Source organism: Theropithecus gelada, chromosome 16, assembly GCF_003255815.1.
Source record: "Theropithecus gelada isolate Dixy chromosome 16, Tgel_1.0, whole genome shotgun sequence".
Taxonomy (NCBI): Eukaryota; Metazoa; Chordata; class Mammalia; order Primates; family Cercopithecidae; genus Theropithecus; species Theropithecus gelada.
In genome coordinates, this window is record NC_037684.1 from 71,745,296 (window position 1) to 71,768,896 (window position 23,601).

The 23,601-nt window shown below is 45.4% G+C and overlaps 1 protein-coding gene and 1 pseudogene across 1 annotated transcript; one reads left to right on the forward strand and one right to left on the reverse strand.

The window, feature by feature from the left end:
- Positions 1 to 2,017: 2,017 nt before the first annotated feature.
- Positions 2,018 to 5,777, reverse strand: CDRT4 (CMT1A duplicated region transcript 4). The gene is made up of 2 exons (XM_025361876.1): positions 5,750 to 5,777; positions 2,018 to 4,185 (listed from the first exon to the last, which is right to left on the reverse strand). Exons 1-2 carry the CDS (start codon positions 5,775 to 5,777, stop codon positions 3,758 to 3,760), a joined length of 456 nt encoding a protein of 151 aa, XP_025217661.1. The 3' UTR covers positions 2,018 to 3,757.
- Positions 5,778 to 8,994: 3,217 nt separating this feature from the next.
- On the forward strand, positions 8,995 to 9,731 carry LOC112609314 (annotated as a pseudogene).
- The last annotated feature ends 13,870 nt before the right edge of the window (positions 9,732 to 23,601 follow it).

The window sequence follows — 23,601 nt, forward strand, 5'->3', positions numbered from 1 at the left end:
CAATGGCACTATCTTGGCTCACTGCAACCTCCACCTCCCTGCTGAGTAGCTGGGATTACAGGCGCCCACCACCACGCCTGGCTAATTTTTTCTGTATTTTAGCAGAGATGGGGTTTCACCATGTTGGCCAGGCTGGTCTCGAACTCCTCACCTCAGGTGATTCACCCACCTCGGCCTCCCAAAATGCTGGAATTACAGGTGTGAGCCACCGCGCCCAGCCTCCTGCAGCGTCTTATCTGTCACGAAGACTAACATCCTTTAAGACATGCTCCCAGCCCATGGCTAGAAAGGCTGCAGAATGTGGAACTATTTGATGTCCTAACAGCTCCTGCCAACATGAAAATGACCAGCAGGCTCAGTCATGCTGCCGAGGTTAAACTTCAACTGTTTAAACGCCAACCGTGGAATCTGCAAATGGGTAAATACCATACTCTGTACAGGGAGCCAAAGAATCCGCTCAAAGCAGCTGCTCAATACGTGTCAGACCGGGCCTTAGTTACAGAGCAACACAGACGGACTAACAAAGTACATATTCTGATGTTTCATGAACCTGCTACGTCAGGGAGACTAATTGAAACAGCTCTCCTACCAAGCAGAAAATTCCATATGGAGAAGAGATAAATAAAAAGAGGCTGCGGGCTGTGGAACATCAGAGGAAAGCAGGTCCCTCTGAGAGATGTAAGTTAAATATGTTTAGTGTAATCTGAGATACCCCGGGGCCTCTCCAGCTTGGACAGACAGATGAGGTTACATTAGGAATAACCTGCATTCCACTCCATGCCCTGGCTGCTCATGATGAAGCCTTAGCAAGGGCTCCATGTCTATTTCTGGCAGTGCCAAGGATGTCTCTTGGTTTCTCATGAACAAAGCTGGTCCTGCCAAGCACCCATGGGGTCTACCAGACCTGGCTGTTTCTTGTCCATACCCAGAGCAGTGGGACCTTCTTGTTGATGCATTGTGAAGTCAAGACCTCTCCCCACTTTGTATATGTACCCCAGGCTCTTCAAGGATTTTTAGTGAAAGGGCCATTTGAGAGTTTGAATCATTGATCACCACCCACATGGCACTCAGGAAGAGCTGAACCAAGGGACACATCTGAGCACCAGACATGGCAGGTCATCCTCCTCCCCCAGGATCATCCTCCTCCCCCAGTGACCAAGGCTTCATTACTGAATCCAGCTGCTTCTTCTCTGGTGGAATTCATGTAGTCATGGCTGGTTAAGTCTCAGTGTTAGCCAGACCTGCGAGTCCCAGCTCGGGCTTGAGCAGAGTTCCCCATTAAAAGGAATTAGACTCTTTTTCTTTGTTAAATTGCCTTAGGAGGTAATGCTTCTGGACCACAGTCATGGAACACAGACAATTTCTATCACAACATCAGATGTTAATGATATCCTAAGCTAATGCTTGTGTTGTTATAACAGACTGAGAATTAAATTAATTTAAACAATGATATCTACAGAAAAATTATTTTGCTGGGTGTGGTGGCTCATGCCTGTAATCCCAACACTTTGGGAGGCCAAGGCGGGCAGATCACCTGAGGTCAGGAGTTCAAGACCAGCCTGACCAACATGGGAAAACCCCATCTCCACTAAAAATATAAAAATTAGCTGGATGTGGTGGCAGACGCCTGTAATTCCAGCTATTCAGGAGGCTGAGGCAGGAGAATTGCTTGAACCTGGGCAGTGGAGGTTGCAATGAGCAGAGGTTGTGCCATTGCCCTCCTGCCTGGGCGACAGACCGAGACTGTCTCTCAAAAACAAAAAAACAAAAAAACAAAAAACAGAAAAATCATTTTAATTTATAGAGTACATACTTTTGTAAAAACTATTAAATGCTTAGAAATTTTTTAAAAAACTGTGCAATCTTCAGTAAATTACCATACCACTCTGCCCTTCAAGGTATTAAAAGAAATAACCCCAAATTCCAATAATCTCTAACACTCAACGAGTCTCTATAATCTATACTTTCCCAAATATAACCTAGAAATGAACAACCATAAAAGAACAAAAGAGATTTTAAAAAGTACTGGAGAAATTTATCGCCTGCCTCCATGTCTATAAACATTCCATGGACACAAAATACAATCATTTAAATTCCCTGGAAACCACCTATATTTTTGCAAAAAATTCATTCTGACCAACAGTTGGGAACCAAGAACAGGTCTAGAGCTCCTAATTTAGGCAGCTGTCCCAACACAAAAGCAGAGGAGCCAGAGGTGAGTTCTCCAACGCCGCACCTGTGTCTGCAAACGTTTACACAAGACCCTTGAATGGAGAACATGCCTTGCAGGGCAAATTCAACTTTTCCAAATGACACTTCTATAAGTTACTACATCTCTGTGAAGGATGCTGGATTAGTATTAACTGTCTTGCAAATACACATACAGAAACTCAGGTAAGGTCAGCCTTACTCAGTAGATAAACCCCAAACACAAAACCAACTGGGTCAGCCTGTCATAACTGGATCCCTCTTGCATGTAAAGACAAAGGTTGTCTTCTTGGAGATGGAGAAGAGTTCAGCATAGCTCGCTTTGGGGCCAACTTAGAGCATGGGTGAACCAATCCTAGCTGTCCTCTGACAAATAACAGCAGGAGTCCTGCCAGGAGCTCCTCCCCCAAGCACTCGGCTCCACGAGGCAAACCTCAGAAAATTACAGGGGAAAAGGGCTCTCCGTTTCTCAGTAGGGGGCACCCTGGTCCCCACCGCCACTTTGTTTGCCCTCCAAGGGAAAAACCTCTCAATACCAGGTTCAGGAGCAGCTGGATGGGATCACTCAGAACCCAGCCAAGAGCTAATTTTCTCTTGGCTTCAAAATCCATCCTATGCTTGGAGATGCTGGGGCTGGGATTCTACAAACCACATTCTGGCTTCGTGCCCTGATAGGCTCTGCCCTCGGGAGCGCTAGCAGGAATCTGCAAGGATAAGGAGGAAGTAGGAAGTGGCTCCTTGTTCACTTCCTGTTTGCTTCCTGTTCACTTTCTATCAGCTTCCTATCCCTGCCAGACAGGTTGCTAACCTTAGCAGCACTTTTTCTTCACCTGGGCAGTGGCAACTCCTCCCAGAAACGTTTCAATGCAGTTTTTGGTTTTTCCAACACTCACAAAAGCAGCCTCAGTGGGGGTCCCCTCAGAGACACCAACAAAACAGCTCCCCAATTCAAAGGCAGGGGAACCATCCCCACAGGGGCTCTCCTTGGAGCTCAGAGATACCAGCTGCGTTGAGCAGCATCCCCACTCCCCCACCTCAGAAGTCTGAGATTCAGCCCCGTTTCCCTTCTCCAAGCAACTACCTTTCAATGAGTCCAGCATCTTCCTCTTGTTCCCAAGCCTCAAGTGTGATGCCTGCTTCCTGTGGTGCTACCTCCATGCATACCTTTGTATTCCCTTCCTGCCCTTTACTGTCACCTGGTTAATCATCCTTTATATTATCTCTAATAAAATAGCTGGTGTGATTTCTATCTCCTGCCTGGACCCAGACGAATCACCCACATTTTGGTCCTGAGCATCTGTGGCAGAGACTAGAGCCGGGGACTGCTCAACCCCACCAGAGAGCAGTGTGGGAGGGCACACACTCACCCACCCACCTACAGCTCACATTCTAATCTGGTTTCTCTCAACCAAGCTCTGCATAAGCAAGAGCAAGTTCAGATTTAAAGGACACCATGAAATGAGTGGTAAATGGAGCTTAATTGCTGTACGTTCTTGGGGGATGGCTGCAGGGACCCCTAGCTAAACATTTGCATGTTTCTCCTTGTTGGTCAGTAGCGAACTGTAGAGAGCATCCTCATCACAGGCTTTCGGGCAAAGATGATCTTGTTATAGTTTTCAGCTGGACAGTCTCTGGAATCCGTATGTAAGCGTGTGGGTTCTGGGATCACGGTAGGAGCCATGGCCGAGACCGAATAAGCACCCCACATTGATAACGTGGATTCTGACAGCATGTCCCTGAACACAGCTTTGCCGGAAGACTTGGACGACTTTCTCCTTTTTGGCTGAATGACGCTGGAAGGTTTATTCTGCCTAGATGCCCAGGGGCTTTCTTCAAGGGCATGCATGCATTCCAGTTCTCTAGTTTTGCTTTTCTCAATGAGTCGTTTCACTGTCTGGGAGGTATAGGTGACATAGGCTGGCCAGGGGTCGTGTTTTTCAAGCAGCTTCCGGGGAAGTCCAGTGTTTTCTGTGAGTCCTACCAGCAAAGAAAGACAAATGCAGGCCATTTAGAGGCAGTCACATGCAATAGCTCGATTCGTCACACAATGGGAAGACCTCGGAACCAGATTTTGAAGTCCTCCCTATTTTGCACCCCTTGTATTCAGTCAGAATAAAATCCAATTCAAAGTAGGGGAACAGAATGACATCCTAGAAAGTATATCAATTAAACAATGACAGAATCGTAAGGAGCAAGAGACAGAATCAAACAGACCTGATTGATTTTAAATATTTGCATAACCTCAAATTGTTTTACCCCTAAACTTCTATTTTTTCACCAATAAAAGTGGTTAATCGAAGGCCTGACAACTAAAGAAAATAATTATTTCAAGGGCTTGGAACAGTACATCTTAGTGCTTAAAAGCATGGGTTCTGTACTTGTTTGCTTCAGATTCCTACTCTATCCTTTTCGTAGCTGTGAACCTTGAACAAGTTTCTTAACCTTGCTAAACTTCAAGTGCCTCATCTGTAAAATGGTGATTAGAACAAGACAAAGTTCATGGAAATTTCTTGTGGATTAAAGATAATTTATGTAAAGCTTTTAGCACAGTACATGACATGTAGCAATCAGTAAATGGTACCTAAAACTTTTGGCTATGTCTCCCAGCCCAAACTATTTCATTTAATCCTAGTTACACCTTATAAGGTAGGTATTCTCCCCATTTAATAGAGGACGAAACTGAGGCTGACTAGCTTGCACGACTAACAAGTAGTGGGTTTGAACTCAAGCTTAACAAGGCTCAAAAAAACACAAAGCTTTTCACTATGGTTGCTGGCCAGAAGTTTGGGGTGTTTGCCAAGAGGGGTAGGTGTTGCTAGAAATTCAGTCCATTAGTTTATCAAGCAGCCTGTTCCTTTACAGATCCAAAATCATGGGCATGTCAGTCCTTCCGATCTTTCATTTGCAACGTCACTCTATTTAGCAGAAATGATTCCATTTCTCTCCTGCAGCTGCTACCTTCCTCTGTGTTCTTATGTGGTGCATTCTTTCCCTCATTCTCTATTTCTTTGGTCAGTTCAACTGGAGTTTTGCAGGGAGGGGAGTTAAAAGAGTCATCTTGCCATCTCCAAACTGAATGCAGTTTTAAAAAAAAATGCCGTCAGTGGGGATGATCAAGTGAAGTGTAGGTTGTATTCCCACACTACCTCGTGCGTGTCCAGGAGCTGGAGCTTGTCTGGGGACAGAGCTGTCAGGAAAGAATGTGCTGTAGAAGGATTCCATCTCCCTGTAAAAGTCATGTGTGACATTGCCTCTCCCTAGAAAATTCCCGGCAAGGCCTCCAAGCACAGACTGTTCACCCTTGCCTCCTCCGAGCAAATGTAAAGATCTTGTGGGATAGGGCATTTGCATGAATCTGGCAGAGTCCAAACTCAACTGCCTGGAGCAAAATGAGCAGCAACCCCCTTCCATCTCCTGAACATGCTTTGTTCTCTGCCAGCATAACGAGAGTGGCCGCGCAGTGGCCTCTTCCCACTGCAAATCCTCCAACCCTAGACAGCCCCAGGGCAGGAGCTTCCATTGGTAACGCTCCCAACCCTACCTTCTTTCTTCATCCTTCTTGCATCCATCTTCTTTTTAATATTTACTGATTTCTTAACATCACAGGTCCGGATTCCTATGGGAAAATACGCCTGTTAGCCAGAGACTCCTCAAACTGGCCTGAGTGTAGGAAAGCGATTAGTAGCCACCCTGGGCGGGAGGTCCTAAGTCCTATATGGTCTCTGCATGAGGCTAAGGTGACTTCATCCCCTGAGAAGAGGACATGTTTTCTGTGGAGCTGGAGACAGGCCAGCTGAGCCCCGCAAAGGCCTGCAGGCATGGCCTTGCTCAAGAGCTGTAGGCTGTCATGACAGTCTCTTGGTTTTCTGCTTTCCAGTCTCCTAGCTTTAAAGGAGAGAGGCTGGGTAGGCTGAGGGCTGTGTGGAGGCTGGTTCACAGAGGGGAAGTGGGAAAAAAAAGTCCCCATTTCAAAACCTTGCTATCTCCTCTACCAGATTCCGAGAGTGGTCACATTACTACAAGTGCGACATACAACCTGCACGTCTCAGCCTGGAATCAGGGAGAGAAGGTAGCAGAGATGGGCAGCGGCCAGGAGTCAGCTACCGGGGCCCCAAGCCCAAGTTGAAACATGGAAGTCTAATGCTCTATGCGGCCATGCAGGGGGGAAAATCCAATGGAAACCGTGTAGCGGTTCTCAATCTTGAGGCTGCGTCCACCTGGAGAGATTGTTACAGCCCAGATTGCTGGGCCCACCTCTAGAGTTGCTGATTTAGCAACCACTGTTTTAAACCAAAACGGGGAAAGAAAAAAAAAACTACTGGAGATTTGTAAGGTTATATTATTAACTACCTAGAGACAAGAAATGGGTCCAGGAGATCTTTTTGGTTCCTTTCCAGCTCTAAGACACATGCACAAACCTAAGAGTTCATTACATTTCTATACTCAATTTTGCCGTCTTTGCGGCGTTTAAGCACTTAAAAATGCCATGAAGCATTTCCACTATCACCTGCAAATGCCCATTGAGAAAGAGTCTCAGATGATTCTGAACAGCTCCCAGATGATGCTGGTGCTTTTTGGTCTGGAGACCACACTTTGAGAACCATGGATCGAAGGCAGTGCTTCTCAAATTTTAGCAAGTACTAGAATCACCTGGAGACCTTGTGCAACCACAGATACCCAGGTCCCACCTTAGAGATTCTCATTCGGTAGGTCTGTTTTGAGGACCTGAGAATTTGCATCTCTAACTAACTCCTAAATGATACTGATGTTGCTGGTCTGTGGTTCATACTCTGAGTAGCCCCGGTTTAGACTGAGTAGTGAGTGTTAAGCCTTTTTTATCAGCTCCCACATACTCGTGAGGACTGACTCGTTTCTGCATGGAACACTCCTCTGAGATAAGCACTTCCCAGGTTTTTCATCCCCCTTTTTCCCTAATCAAGGAACTATTGTGGAATACTAGTGAGTGTGTCATTGACAGGGGCAACTTTAAATTCCACTATTTTTATAAAGTAAATTACTCACACATTTCAGCATCTAACAAAGGATGACATCCCAGATTCATTCATACTCCAAAAAAAAGGTGTTTTTTGGTCAAACCTATTTAGAGACAGATCTTACGGAGTCCCTGCTGTGGGTATCAATGGCAATCTTCCACAACAGTGCAGTTCTAGAAGAATTCACAATGTCATTATTCTGAGGCTAGGGAAGAAATAATGCTCAAATAGTCATCTAACCTACAGAAACTTTCATGTCATCATTTTTTTTAATTGTAAGGTAAAGCATCTTAGTTTTCCTTCTAAGACCTACTATAGGGCCTCAGAATTTAAAGTCATCCATTCCAAGTCCCCCATAACACAGAGCATGACATGCAAGTGGCCACTCAACTTGGGCCTCTCTCTACCTCTAGTGGAAATAGAACTCTTTACTTGTCTTCCACATTTTAGCATTGTCAGAAATTTCTTGGCTGGGCACCGTGGCTCATGCCTATAATCCCAGCACTTTGGGAGACCGAGGAGGGTGGATCACCTGAGGTCGGGAGTTCGAGATCAACCTGGCTAACATGGTGAAACCCTGTCTCTACTAAATATAAAAAATTAGCTGGGCGTGGTGGTGCACGCCTGTAATCCCAGCTACTCGGGAGGCTGAGGCAGAAGAATCGCTTGAACCCGGGAGGCGGAGGTTGCAGTGAGCTGGAATCACATCGTTGCACTCCAGCCTGGGCAATGGAGTGAGACTCCGTCTCCAAAAAGAAAAAAAAGAAAGAAATTTCTTCATCTTCTCATATGTAAAATAGGATGCCAGATGGTGGCAATATGTTTCAGCTGGCAGTATTTGGGAGATTTGGGAGTCATTTCTTTCATCATTGCTTCTAAGTTTCTAGTTGATGAACCTGAAGCCTGAGGAAAGCGCAGTCTTGGTCAAACATTGGTTTCCAGACTTGTGTGCATCTGTGTGACCCACCACTCTGCTCAGAGCCTCTGGCCAGGACTCACCTGACCCCTACAGCTGTGCCGTGTGACTGATAGGACAAGTCTACAAATGGTGGGTTTTTCTCATGCCTGCTGAAGCAGGGACTAGGAAACCATAGAAAGAGCCAAGGGAGGGAGTGTTTGAGACTGCCTCGAAACTCATGGGAAGGACTTGTTTGTTTGAAAATAACAGGAGACAAATAGTTGACATTAAGTCTGAAGAGAAGCTGTGGGCTTTTATAATTTCCTTCAATTCCAGCACAAAGGTTCCATTTTGTGTCCCTGTAAATGAAATGCAAACCAGCAGTCTACAGACAGAAACAGCATTGACGGGAGGGGCAGGAGGCAGAGTGTTGAAGCGGCTTTCTTGTTTTTCCTGCAGACACAAAGCCCATGTTCAGACCACTGGGCTTTCAGGGCCAGCTCCCCACTCCCCCCACTCAATCTCTCATCCCACCATTTTCAGAATCTAGTCTGATAGACTGGGTTTGGCCTAGATCATTCAATTACCTGGAACGTGAAACAATCCATCTTGATCACCTTCCTTAACTTCTTAGGACCTCAGTGGTCACTTACAAAATGAGGATGAGGATGAACTCCTGTCCCGGAGAGACACAGTTCTGTAAACTTTTTTTTTTTTTTCCTTAGAGACAGGGCCTCACTCTGTCACTCTGGCTGGAGTGTAGTGGCACGATCATAGCTCACTGCAGCCTTCAACTCCTGGGCTCAAGCGATCCTCCTGCCTTCACCTCCTGGGTAGCTGGGACTACAGGAACACACCACCATACCTGGATAATTTTTTCTTTTTTTAAGTAGAGACAGGGGTCTCGCTATTTTGCCCAGTCTGATCTCAAGCTCCGGGGCTCAAATGATCCTCCCACCTCTGCCTCCCAAAGTGCCGTGATTATAGGTGTGAATCATAACACCTACCCCACAGTTGCTTTAAAAATGTCTGGAAATTGCTTTCTTTGCCACGTCTACTGCAAGAATGAAGGCCGTTCTCAGCCATCAGACTGCCAACATTCTAGAAAATGTTGACATTACTCTGAAGGGACGCACAGTTATCGTGAAGGGCCCCAGAGGGACTTCAATCACATCAATGTAGAACTCAGTCTTCTCGGAAAGAAAACAAAAAAGGCTCCAGGTTGACAAATCGTGGGGTAACAGAAAGGAACTGGCTACCGTTCGGACTGTTTGTACTCGTGGACAGAACATGATCAAGGGTGTTACACTGGGCTTCCATTACAAGTTGAGGTCTGTGTATGGTCACTTCCCCATCAATGTCATTATCCGGGAGAGGGGTCTCCTGTTGAAATCCGAAATTTCTTGAGTGAAAAACACATCCGCAGGGTTCAGATGAGACCAGGTGTTGCTTGTTCAGTATCTCAAGCCCAGAAAGATGAATTAATCCTTGAAGGCAACGACATTGAGCTTGTTTCAAATTCAGCGGCTTTGATTCAGCAAGCCACAACAGTTAAAAACAAGGATATCAGGAAATTTTTGGACGGTATTTATGTCTCTGAAAAAGGAACTGTTCAGCAGGCTGATGAATAAGATCTAAGAGATGTCCAGCTACAGAAACAAGATGCCGGATGATTCCTAAGACCTATTTGTGATATTAAAAGATGCAATAAAAGACCAATTGATTTGGGGAAAAAAAATGTCTGGAAGTTAAAATGCTTGTAAACCAGTGGTCCCCAAACTTTGCAGCACATTGGAATCACTAGGGATCTTGGAAAAATACAAATGTAGGCGCCCACACCCAACATCATGATTTGATTGGAATGGGATGCAGTACAGGCATTGGAATTAAAAGTTTCCCAGACAATTTCTCTGTGCAGCAAAATTTGGGAAATGCTGTTCTAGAATCTAAAACAAAATACCACTGAAGATTTATAAAATATTATTATTAACTACTTAGAAACAGAAAACAAACCAGGTGCGGTGGCTCACACCTGTAATCCCAGAACTTTAGGAGGCCAAGGTGAGTGGATCACTTGAGGCCAGGAGTTCGAGACCAGCCTGGACAGCATGGTGAAACCCTGTCTCTACTAAAAATACAAAAATTAGCCAAGCACAGGCTTGGCACCTGTAATCCTAGCTACTCGGCAGTCTGAAGCAGGAGAATTGCTTGGGTCCAGGAGGAGATTGCAGTGAGCCCAGATCACCCCACTCCACTCTAGCCTGGGTGAGAGAGAGAGAGAGAACGGGTCCAGAAGATCTTTTCAGTCCCTTTGCAGTCCTAAGACACATGCTTTCATTGAAGAATCCCTGATTACAGTCAGCAGTGCATCTCAGGAGCCTTTAAACATTTAAAAGGGCCATCGAGTATTTCCACAGCCACCACCTGACAATACCAAAATTGACTTAGATCAAAGAAGAAGAAGCAGTGGCTTTAAAGTCCAGAGCTAAGGAAACTGTGGTCGCCATGGGATTCTCATGCAAATCTAATGATCTCACCCTCTCTGGCCACAAGCTGCATCCTTATCTCAGGAAACCATCTTGCAAAAGGATTTTACGGGTTCCAGGCAGGATAGATGGATTAGTGCTCTGGCACAAATCGACCCCACTCAGACTTTTTGCCCCACTGATGCTGTGAAAGTAGTGCCATTTACATAGTCATGATGAGTGGATTATTATCTCAATCTAGTGTTTCCTAAACCGTGTCCCACAGAATGCAAGAGTCTCTCCTCAAGGTGTTAATAGGTATTACTTAAAGAAAAAGAAGGGGCCCACGGCAAAAGCCGCCCTATAAAGCCATATAGATTGTTTAACCCAGGAGTCGCCACATCTTCTAAATTGTGCAAGATTTCAGGCCTGTCCTCAGTCAACTAAGTTAGAAAAAAAAAAAAATTGCCATGTTAAAAAAAATTCCTTTGGAGCAGGATTTTCAGTCTGTTGTATATTAATTTGTTCTGTAATTCTCCAAAAGGAAGACTGAATATGCAGCTTCCCCTAATCTCATTTGACCAAGGAATCACTCATTCATTCATTCATTCATTCATTTATTGTGTGAGGCATCTCATGGAGCTAGAATCCAGTGACATATCTGTGGCGATTGTGAAACAATGTTCTTCTGCCCTTGTTTTGGAATTGCAAGCCTCAGAGAACGTTATGGAGTAAGAGGATAGAATGATGAACTTTCTCGGGGTATAACTGGGTCTTCAATGAATCACCTCCTCTGAAATCAGCTGCAGAGTCCCCAAAACTGTCCCTATGCAGAAGAACAAGCTCCACTAGAAACAAGACCCGTGTTCCTCTGTTCAGCCTCTTTCATCTCTTCTCTGCTCCAATCTGCAGGGCTTCTTTTGTTTGTCTCACCTCTCACTTTTCTCCCTGAGCCATCCCTAGGTGTCTTGCCTGGCCCCAGAAGGAGAATCACATTTTCTCAAACAGGAACCTGATGCAAAGCCTCATTTCACCTCTGCATTTTATCCTCTTTAACCTTCCATCTCCTCCCTGCCCTTAGCTTTTTTCTTTTTTTTTTTTCCTACCCTCTGGCCACTCCTCATTTATTTTTGGCTAAAGAGGAAGCTGCCACTAAAGCCAGAAGTGTCTTGAAAAGCTCATCTCTGAGATCTGGAAGGATGCTCCTGGACAAGGATCTGCTTAGCAGAACGTGCGGTTTCCATGCTGATCTCCACCCGAATGGGCTGACAGGAGACCCACAGAACTGCCCATCTCACAGGATCAGCACAGGCACCGACTCCCTGAACTTCAAACTGAGAAACGCGGGGAAACAGTGAGTGCACACCTCCGGATTCTCAGTGGCGCCCCCTTCTGACTCTCTCCACTTCTTCACCCTGCCCCTATCCCATGGCAACTCACCATGGCTCCACCTCTACCAAATGGGCTCTGCGGGGTGCACACAAGAAGATGACCATTTCTTGTGCCTTTAGTGACACAGACAATGGGGAGCCTTGGGAATCCCAGAAATGTTAAGACAAAGGGGAATGGGAGTGGGGAGGGGCGACTTGTTCTTTCGGGAAAGAAGGCATCTCTCTCCTTCTCCCTGTGCAATAATTTGCTGGACATCATCTCTTCCTCCCTAGCGCCCCTCCCCAGAAACAAACAGACACACAAAGAAGAGGAGAAACAAGTCCATTACCGCACTGTCTTTAAAAAGTCACGTTGCATACGGTGGGCCATTTGGTAGTGTTAGCATGTTCTTATACAGACCGTGCCTCTTTCTGGGGGGTCAACTGTCTCTAACCACATCAGGGTGGGGAGGTGGGAGTCTAATCAGAATTGCTCATCTTCTAACACAGACTTGGCATTACTGATTCATCACTTATGATGGGAAGGAGGGGATATGTTGCTTCTTGATAATGCTTCTATACTTTATTTTCTGTATCGATTATACGTGTACATTGAGGGCATTTTATTGTCCAATGGTGAAAACGGTTCAAGTACCTATGGCCTTTCAACATATATTCATTCATGCACAAATGCACACTTGCACACATTCAAAAAAACCTATCCTGAGCTCCAAACATTACTCTTCTGTGAGGCACAGGTCCTGCACTCACCCAGAACCCACTGTGGATTTTCCGCATTTGCCTCTTACTTTGGGATCTACCCTTCTCAATGTCAGGGGTCCACAATCCAGGTTTCCCATGCTGATAAATCCAGACGAATCCTTGCCATCTGTGTTATGAGAAACAAAAGCAGAGGCCTCCCAGTACATAGGACAATACATGTTCCATCAACCACTCTGCAGTCAGGTACTGACTAAGCATCTCATACACCAGGCAGGCACTGAGCCTTGGTTCAAGGAGCTCACAGCCCCATGAGGAAGACAGATCACCAGTTTCCTAACTCAACCTGGGTGGGGAGGGGTGTCAAGAAGCAGATTCAAGAAGAGACAATGTTTGTGCTAAATCTCAAAGGGCAAAGGAAATGATGGGCAGTGGGCATGGTTTAAATGCCAACCTCAATGTTTCCAAATCCTGAGTGAAATGCTTGCTCATTCAAGATCCATGTCCTCCTTCCAGCATGCAGATAAATAGGCAGTTTCCAAACAGTGCGTTTTCTGCATGTGAATTATAATGCTGAATTGGCTGAAGAAACACTTTACAAATTCACTGCAAGAGAGAAGCATTAGGCATTGTATACCTATCAGGTACAACCGTGAATCTGAATTTTACATTTATCCAAGGAATATTCAATTATAAATATTAAACTCCCACTTTAAGATGACATTGGAAGGCCCATTGAGCATAAAACACATGTGGCCATTATCTATTGATCTCTTATCTACAGATATAGTTCCAAATTTAAAAATCGAATTTCCAGAACAAGCCAGGCAGGCATAATCAGAGGAGAGCTTTACAACCTTTTTCTTCCATGGACATTTTTGGGGTAGGCTTGTACACTGGCAGGCTGGACACGTAGGAAAGATATGGAGAAACAGGCTGTAAGAAATAGCCCTACAACCTCATATTCAGGAAAACAAACATGAAAGGCTTTAAGTAATTTGTGCCCAGAGACCCTTTCTCTGCCTGACGGCTCCCGAGCAGTGTGACCATTAAAATGTGTGGCCTCACAATGTAATAATCCATCAGAAAAAGGAAGTCCTGCTCCGTTGAAACAATAGGGACATTGTGAACCTGGAGAACACTTCGGGGAAACAGCCAGGCATTTCCCAGGACGGCGCTCAATCCGTGGGCCAGGCCACCCCTTTTGAAATGTTCAAAGCACTAGGAATCCAGGCCAGTGTTTGTCTTGAAGAACATGACTTGCATTTGAGATTTTACCTAGAAGAAAAGAAAGTAGCTGCCTCCTACATGATTCAGTTATTCCATCAGCCTATTGATAGCTTGTACTCAGTAGCACACAGTTCCCCAGCGCATGTCAGAATGTGAGAAAATGCATGCATCACCCATTGCGCCCAACTCTTGAGTAATAAGCATCCCCCAAAATCTTGTCTCCCCATTCTCAGCTCCCATCACCAAGACTCTCCCACTGCACACATACACACACCTTCATGCACTTATGCATATGCACGCACACATGTACATACACATGTTTACTTGCACATGTGTGCACATGCATGCATAGTCACACACATACACACACACACTCAGCTCTCAACGCCCCATCACTCCCCATGCTAGCCAAGCTCTCATACCTTTACCCCTTGGCACATTCTGTTCCTTTGCCCTGAATTCTCTTCCCAGTCTCCACTTCTTTTTTTTTTTTTTTTTTTTTTTGAGACGGAGTCTCGCTCTGTTGCCCAGGCTGGAGTGCAGTGGCCGGATCTCAGCTCACTACAAGCTCCGCCTCCCAGGTTCATGCCATTCTCCTGCCTCAGCCTCCCGAGTAGCTGGGACTACAGGCGCCCGCCACCTCGCCCGGCTAGTTTTTTGTATTTTATAGTAGAGACGGGGTTTCACCGGGTTAGCCAGGATGGTCTCGATCTCATGACCTTGTGATCCGCCCGTCTCGGCCTCCCAAAGTGCTGGGATTACAGGCTTGAGCCACCGCGCCCGGCCTTTTTTTTTTTTTTTTTGAGGCGGAGCGAGGTGGCTCTGTCGCCCAGGCTGGAGTGCAGTGGTGCCATCTCGGCTCACTGCAAGCTCCACCTCCCAGGTTCACGACATTCTCCTGCCTCAGCCTCCCTAGTAGCTGGGACTACAGGCGCCCGCCACCACACCCAGCTAATTTTTTTGTATTTTTAGTAGAGATGCGCCTTCACCGTGTTAGCCAGGATGGTCTCGATCTCCTGACCTCATGATCCGCCCTCCTTGGCCTCCCAAAGTGCTGGGATTACAAGCTTGAGCCACCTGGACCCAGTCTCCACTTCTAAGGAACTGCACATCCTCCAAATACCCCGGACCATAGCATGACCATGCAGAAACCACTTTCCTAACCCTTCCAGGAAGGGAATGACTCATGCGCTCTCAGAGAAAGGTGAGAGTGACTGTATTATAAATAGTGTGTGTCACAGTTATGTTGAGAAATTGCCAGAAAGCAAAAAGGTGTGGGACTTTACTTCGCGCCTTGGGTAAACTGATGAAATTGCATTCAAAATCTGAAAAGCTGAGGATAAGAAGCTGAAATATGGAGACATACACCCTTTCTCCTCTCTCCCTTCTGCTGCAGACACCCCTGGGACTTTCTGCCAAGAGCGCTTTGTCAGGTCATCATCAGGGGACGTGCTCTCTCTCCTGGGCCCTTGCAGACCTCTCAAGGAAGGGTTGCCCCGGAGCCTGGAGGCAGTCACGTTCCTTACCCACAACTGCCATCCTCAAACCATTTCTCCTCCCCTGAAGCTTGTGCCCGGGCTACATCACCACCTCACCGGCCTGGTTGCTGCCAGCTTCTGAGCACTGTCCTCTGTCCCTCAGTCCCTGACAACTTGAGCCCCAGGCACGCTGTCCTCCTCTGCGCTGTTACCCTGTCATCACCGTGTCTTCTTCGTCATCTCCTGAATGATCTGTGCAAACCTCCAGCCCAGCAGTCCTCGACCTGCTCACTTCCAATCACCAGGTCTTCCTCTCAGTCGCCACCACCCCTGCCTCTGTGATCAGCCCACTGTTCTTATCGTCCCCAATAACCACACGATGTCCAAAATCTAAGCTGCGAGCATCTCACTCTTACTCTTCCCTCCTCCATCCCTCCAGCTCACTCCCCAAGCAGTTCCCAGTCCAGCAATTCCTGGATTTCAATTCACTCACCCCACCTTCCCCTTAGTGTCCTCTTTGTGTCCCAGCTTCCTGCTTTATCTTGTTGATACCCCACAGCTCCTCCTTATGGTCCCTTGCAAACACCCTTAACCCCGTATCCCTCTCCCATGTGCCGGGCAAACACATATTTGCATGGCAAAGCCTTAATACCAGTTCAGTCCACCTGTGGGGCTCTTTTGGATGCCGTCATCTCAGCAACTAAGCATGATGGGAGGAAACCGCCACCGTGCCGATTGGTCCCACGTGGAATAACAGCTAATATTTCTATGACATGTGGTGCGACCAGGGCACAGGCTAAGCATCTTACCTATAGTAACTAATTAAATCCTCACAAAACCCATATGCATTAGGTACTATTGTATTAATCTCATTTCACAGGCATGGAAACTGGAGCCTGTAGGGACATTAAGCAGTCTATCCAAGGTCACACAATAAAGTGACCAAAAAAACAGGATTTGCCCTCAGGCAGTCTAGCTGCAGAATCCTTTTCTTTATAATTCCACACACTTGCTCCTCTATCTCCAAGTCAATCAACAGAGCTAGTCCAACCAACACTTCCCCCTTCCTACTCTTTTCACTCTTCCACTCCCCAAGCAACTCTTTCTTTTTTTAATGTTATATTTATTTTAGATTCAGGGGTCCATGTGCCTGTTTGTTACATGGGTATATCGTGTCATGGTGAGCTTGGGCTCCTAGTGAACGCATCACCTACAATATTGAACATTGCACCCAACAGGTCATTGTTCAACCCTCACCCTCCTCTCATCCTCCTCCCTTTTGGAGTCCACAGTGTCTATTGTCTTCACTTTTATGTCCATGTGTACACATCGTTTACCTCTCACTTGCAAGTGACAACATGTGATATTTTATTTTCTGCTTCTGGGTTAGTTTACTTAGAATAATGGCCTCCAGCTCCATCTATACTGTTGCAAAGGACAGTCTTTCATTCTTTTTTATGGCTGCATAGTATTCCATGGCATATGTATGCCACATTTTTCTTATCCAGTCAACCATTGGTGGAGATTTAGGTTGATTCCATGACTTTGTTATATGAACAGTGCTGGGATAAACATATGAGTGCAGGTGTCTTTTTGATAAAATGATTTCTATTCCTTTGGGTAGATTCCCAGTAGTGGGATTGCTGTGTCCAATGGTAGTTCTATGTTTAGTTCTTTAAGAAATGTTCATGTTTTTTTCAATAGAAGTTAAATATTTTATATCCCCACCAAGCAACTATTTCAAACCTCCTCTTCACCTCCTTCTCCTTCCATTATAGGTTAATGTCTTTGTCTTGCCCTGCTTTGAGAAAAATCCAAGAATCCATCAAGAACTCCCTCATCTCCCGCCATCACTTGTACCAACTCTCCACCATATGCTCCACTGCACTTTGCCTTCCTTCCTGCTACAATGAATGAAGTATCCCTTTTCCTGTCAAAGAACACCTCCCCACTTGCAATCCAGGCCTCTCTCCTTCCACCTTCCAAAATGCAATGGTCATGGATAGAGTTGAGCACACACTCTCACATTCTTGAAATGTTCTCCTACCTGGTTTCCATGACGCCACAGGAGTAGAATCCCACCATCACTCAGCAAGCTCCTTCTCAGTCTCCATTGAGGATTTCTGGGTCCCCTTCTTTTTTTTTTTTTTATCTCCACATATCCCCAAAGTGATGGGAACCAGTTTTGTGGCTTTATATCTCATCAATTTGCCAAATCTAACTAGACTGACTTCTTTCCCAAAGTCCAAATATATATATCCAACTGCCAATATACTACATCTTTATTTGTATATCTAATAAGGTCTCAAACTTTTCATGGTTCAAACAAACTCTTGACCTTACTCCATAAAATGTTCCTTTCTGGTCTCTTCCATCTCAATGATGAATGAGGCATCATCATTCATCGAATTGCCCAATTCAAACATCTAACATCTCTTGCTTCTTCATTCAATATCTCCAGCCCATTATCCTCCCCAGTCCCACCATGATTTAACTTCTCTACGCCACCAGCCTCCTCTAAGACGTCAACATCTATTAACTGAACTACTGAACACCTGCTACTGGTCTCCCTGCTTCCACTCTTGTTCTCCTATGATATGATTTGGCTGTGTCCCCACCTAAATCTCATCTTGAATTGTACCTCCCATAATCCCCACTGTTGTGGGAGGGACCTGGTGTGAGGTAACTAAATCATGGGGGTGGGTTTTTCCCATGCTGTTCTTGTGATAGTGAATAAGTCTTACAAGATCTGATGGTTTTATACAGGGCAGTTCCCCTGCACATGCTGTCTTGCCTGCTGCCATGTAAGACATGCTTTGCTTCTCCTTCACCTTCCGACATGATTGTGGAGACCTCCCCAGCCATGTGGAACTGTGAATCCATTAAACTTCCTTCCTTTATAAATTACCCAGTCTCGGATATTTCTTCATAGCAGTATGAAAATGGACTAATACACCCTACAACTCCTTCTCCAAAGAGGACCCAGAGTGATTATGTTTAAACATGATCAGATTAAATCATCCCCCTGCCTAACATTCTCATGGCTCCCCCTCCATTTAGAAGCCAATGCCAGTTCCTTATGTTGGCCTGCAAACCCTCTTTGATCTGGCCCCGGCCTCCCCTCCCAGCCTTAGCTAGAGTGGCTCCTCACATCACCCACTGTGCCCAGCCACACTGGCCTTGCCTGTCTTCTTTAAAAACATCAAGCTTGTTCCCACCTTAGGGTCCTTCCCCAGCTACTGCCTCTGCCTGGGATGCATGTGTCCCTGATCTTCACATGGGTTGTTCCTTCTTAGAAGTCAGGATTCAGCCTAAATGTCAACTGCTCAGCCTTCCCTGACTACATAACAGCACCACCAGTCACTATCACATCTCCTATTTTAATACTCTGCCTAACACTATCCCTGCCTGACATTTCTTATGATTTACTCATTTATTTTCTCTTAACCAACTAGACTATAGGCCACATGACAGCGGCAATCTCATCCATCACATTCATTGCTCTGTCCCCAGGACCTTGGGTCAAAATCATCAGATAAATGGACATTCCTGCAATTGCCATAAGTAACTTTTCCTGGAATCTCCAGGGATCACTGGAAATCCAAATATCCAGCAGCTGCACACTTGTATGGGACACAAATGAAAAACACAGACTGGTTCACCTGGCAGTAGCCACTACTAGAGAAGGTAAAATGGCAAAAGGTGGGACATTATCCTGAAAAATATGACAAACAAATAGGATTAATGGAGAGGCCTGGGTTCAAATCCTAGCACTGCTCTTTACTGCTTTTAAGTGGGCAAATCCCTTGCCCTATCTCTCTCTGAGTCTTAAAGTTTTCCCCCATCCATAAAATGGGAATGATACATGTCCTAGTAGGTTTATTGTGAAGACTGAATGAGACATCGCAAGTGCCTATTAAGGAGCAAGAATTCAAGCACATAGACCCATGACAGTACAGGATTCAGGCTTTGTTGAAAGAAGAAATGAAACCTTGTCTAATATGAAAAAGTTCATGGGACCTAAATGTACCAAATTCTAACTCAAGCTCTACTCCACTTTCCCTTCGAAACTCCATTTCTAGTCTCACCTGGTCCAATATGTGTTCTTACCAGGGTCAGGTGTCATCACCACCAAATGCAGCACCAGGGGTATCTTCTGTATGTTGTTAATGGATGTTAGCTGCTTTTTCAAATGCATGAAGTTGCCTGCCTCATAATGATTGTAAATTCACACACATAGTCCCTCCTCTATACGCCCTTCATATCTCCTTCCAGGACTGCTCCAGTGATACTTCTTTTGAGAGGCTGTCCCAGGCCTCTAGGTGGAATAGACAGGCCCTCCTCTCTGCTCCCAAGTATGTTATCTGAACCTTATCTATCAGGGCTGTCTATCCCATTATGTGTTAGTTAGTTGATATCTCTCTCTCTCCCCCCCCCCCTCTTCTTAAATTGTGTTTTTAAGGCTCAGAGGTGAAATCCTTACATTCCAGACAACTCTTGGCCCATTGGGAGGATAGACTCTGGTCAAAACCCAAGGCCATATTCGCTTACCGTGTCCTGATATCTTGCCTTCCTCTCTTCTCCCAGCTGAAAACTCTTTCTTCAAGTCCCTGGTGCAGCTCATTTCACTGGGTTCCTGAGAAACACAGAATCAGGAAGGTTAACTGGCAAAATTTTAATATAATGTAACTAAGATGAATGATGTGGGGATGGGGAGAGAATCGACACTTAAATATATAAAAAATTGTTGCCTGTAATTAAAAATTAAAATAGCAATTGTCCATTCCCCAGAAGTCACAAAAGAGGCCTCTTGAAATTGGGCAGAAACCTTTAATTATTCATTTCAAATGAGTCTTTCTAGGCACAAAGATATCCCAATAGTATACAATGAAACATAACTATCCACATAGAAAATATGTGTGGGTAACATGCCAGGAAATCCTGAAGTTCTGACAAAAGGAGTTTTTGTTGAGTCAGAAATCCAATTAAACAAAAAGGGTTTTCATGTGTCTTCTTGGCATGGTGGAGAGATGCATCAAATACTTTTAAAATCCGGGAACCGGCCCTTCATGAAGCGTGTTCTGTGGCATCCTCGCCCCAACAAAGGCCTGGCCTTTAAAAACCACCCTCGTGCAGCATTGCAGAAAAACCACCGTCTCTTTACTGTTCCAGTGAGATTCTGCAATATTATTGTGTATGGATTTCAATATCTGAAGATGGCAATTGATAGGAGAATTCACCAAAGTTCCCAAAACAGTAAAACTGCATATTAAACAATTGCTTTGGGGAAAGTATAGCATAGAATTCAGAGCTCGAGTTCAAGACAGGTCAGTGACTTAGCTGCGTGACCAGGAACAAGGAACAAGACAGTTAAAATTCAGAAGCCTCTGTGTTCTCATCTGTAAAACAGAGGCAGTAAGAGAAACTATCCTTGGAGTGCCATGAGGATTTAATGAGATAATTCATATACAGCATTGGGCAGAGGGCACAGGCACATGGTAAGAGCCTATTGGCTGGACTGTTATCATCATTAATATGCAGGGTGGCAATGTCTGCTGCAATGCCAAAACAATGCAGTCCAATGTTCAGGCTGGAGAAATTAGTACCAAGACACATCTTGCCAAAACTGAGTCACTGCGTTGAAGATCGGGGAAGGGACTAGAGTCATAGGAGGTCAGAAAACATGCTCAGGGGACTTTTCAACACAACTGCTGCCACAGTGGTATCCCTACATCTCACCCATCCCTCCCCAGCCACACTACTTTTCACATCCCAAGAGTCCTGTTTATACCATCTGCTCACTAAAAGGCACTCTCTAGAGCTCATCCCCTAGCCCAGATGGGTCCCAGCCATCTGGCATTGGTCCCAGGCATTGCGTCCACTTGCAGCCACATATGTGCACATGTTAACTGAGGAAGGTTTCCAGCCAATAGACAGCAATACACACAAGTGCACATATACACACAGGCCTGAGCAGAACATCCAAATAGTCACTGGCGTGAGAAAGAGTCTACAAGCCACATACACATGCATGCACGAATATGTACACACACAGGCACATGCATACACACACAGGCACACACCTGTGTAACTCCCTAAGTCACCAGCCATGTCCGCTCTCCCTCACCCCAGCTTCGACATCCCTTGTCCCAGCTGTGACATCCCTTGTCCCAGCTGAGTTCTATTTCTCTTCTCAGATCATTGCAGCCCTGGTCTAGAATGACTTAAGGAGCAAAACTGAGCCAAGAAGTCTTGCCAGATTCCTACTGGAAGTAATCTGGAGACTTAGATCTGCAAACAGCATCAAGCGGCTGTAGGGTAGAGCACAGAATTCGGAAGTAGGATAACTCATGTTAAAACCCAACTTCACCTCATTATGTCTAATCTTGAGCAAGTTCCTTAGTCTTTCTGAACCTCAGTTTCCTTATCCCCAAGGTGGGAAACATCCTGCCCCATGGGATGTTGTGATGATCCAATTGATGTAAGTAAAAGTATTCCATGATCCATGAGGAGCTTTGTAACCATTAGCTTTTCTGGTAAACACCAAGAACCCTGAACTATTGGTATAAATTCTATTCTATGATTTATGGCTGGGGGTTCATTCTGGAAACAAGAAAACTAGGTCACATTGGCATTCAACTTGAGGACTAGATGAACTCTAGACAGAACAAAAGTGTCACATTGTTCAGAGAGTGATAGAGACCACAGAGAAAGGGAAAACCAGTGTGGTTGCTGTCTTGGGCTCATCTGCTTTCCTTGGAGTGGAGCTGAGATGGGATGGGAGAGTGGAGGGTAGATGTAACTATTAATAGGTTAGAAATTCAGAATTTTTTGCCCCTGAGAAAACTCTAGATGCTATGCCAACAAAGCTATCTACCTCCCAGGAGGAGTAAGGGTGAACATGGAAATGGTTTTCCTCTGCCCCTCACAACTCATGTCTTAACAGAACTGCAAGGGTGACAGAGCCCATAGGATGAACAGCAATTGGGCCCATAAGGCCTATCCTAGGCAGGCTGTAAGATGGCTCCCAATAATCTTACCTCTTGGTATTCACTTCCTTGTGAAATCCCCTCCCCTGAGTATGAACTGCATCTAATGACTCACTTCTAATAAACAGAATATGGTCTAAGTGATGGAATGTCACTTCTGAGATTAGGTCACAAAAAAAGTTGGTTTCCATCTTGAGCACTCTCTCACACTCTCTTTCTCATTCATCTTAAGGGAAGCCAGCTGCCATGTTACAAACTGCCCTGTGGAGAGGTCCATGTGGCAAGGAACTAAGGGAGTTTTCCAGCCAAGAGGTAGCAAGAAACTGGGGTTTTTAGTGCAACAGACTTTGAGGAGCTTAATCTTGCCAATATCCATATGAGTGAATTTGGAAGTGGATTCTCCTCCTGTTGAGCCTTCAGATGAGACCACATCCTCGGCCAAAATCATGACTGTAGCCTCATGGAGAGACTCTGAGACAGAAGCAGACAGCTAAGGCATATCCAGATTCCTGCCCCACAGAAGCTGTGAGATAACAAATATTTGTTTAAAGCAATTAACCTTTGGAGTGCTTTGTTACCCACCAAGAGATAATCAATACAAAGCCCCTACCAGACATACCAAGGAAAAATCCCACCCACAAAACTGAGACAGAGAAGGGCTTCTAATCTGGCAGCAGTGGGAGAGATTTCACTGCATAATTCCTTCTTCCCCATTCCATCTCCAGAGGACACCATTTCTACTAACGTAAGGGAACCTACGTAAGTAAAGAATTTAAGCCTATAACATACCACAAAAATGAACCTGCCCTTCCAACAAAGCAGATTTTGACAAGGCCATTTTGAGACAGTGGATATACTAATATGGCCAGAGGGGTTGCAGATGGGGTATGGATGGAGGGCAAGATACAGGGGGAAGTATCCAAGATACTCAGAGGTGGAGTTAGGGAGCTTGCCTTGCACATTACTTGAGAGGTATAGACAGCTGACGTTTTCATGGTTTCTTTTGAAAACTAAGTAAAAATGTTCTTGGCACCAAAATGGCTTTGTGAAAGTAGCCAAATCAAAATGTCAGGTTCTGTCATGGGACTCTTTTATTCAACCCTACTACATAAACACTGTTTGAACTCCACCTAGGCACTCAAGCCAAGAAGATTGCCACTAATCTTCCTTTCCTTACACACACACACCCGTGCGCGCGTGCGCGCGCGCGCGCACACACACACACACACACACACACACACGGGGCTCA

What these genes read in the sequence shown, in the direction of transcription:
- CDRT4 (XM_025361876.1), bottom strand. Translation starts at nt 5,777, where the DNA reads ATGGATGCAAGAAGGATGAAGAAAGAAG. An exon ending in AAGAAGGATGAAGAAAGAAG is followed by an intron (nt 4,186 to 5,749) that starts GTAGGGTTGGGA and finishes CTTTGCTGGTAG; the next exon opens with GACTCACAGAAAACACTGGA.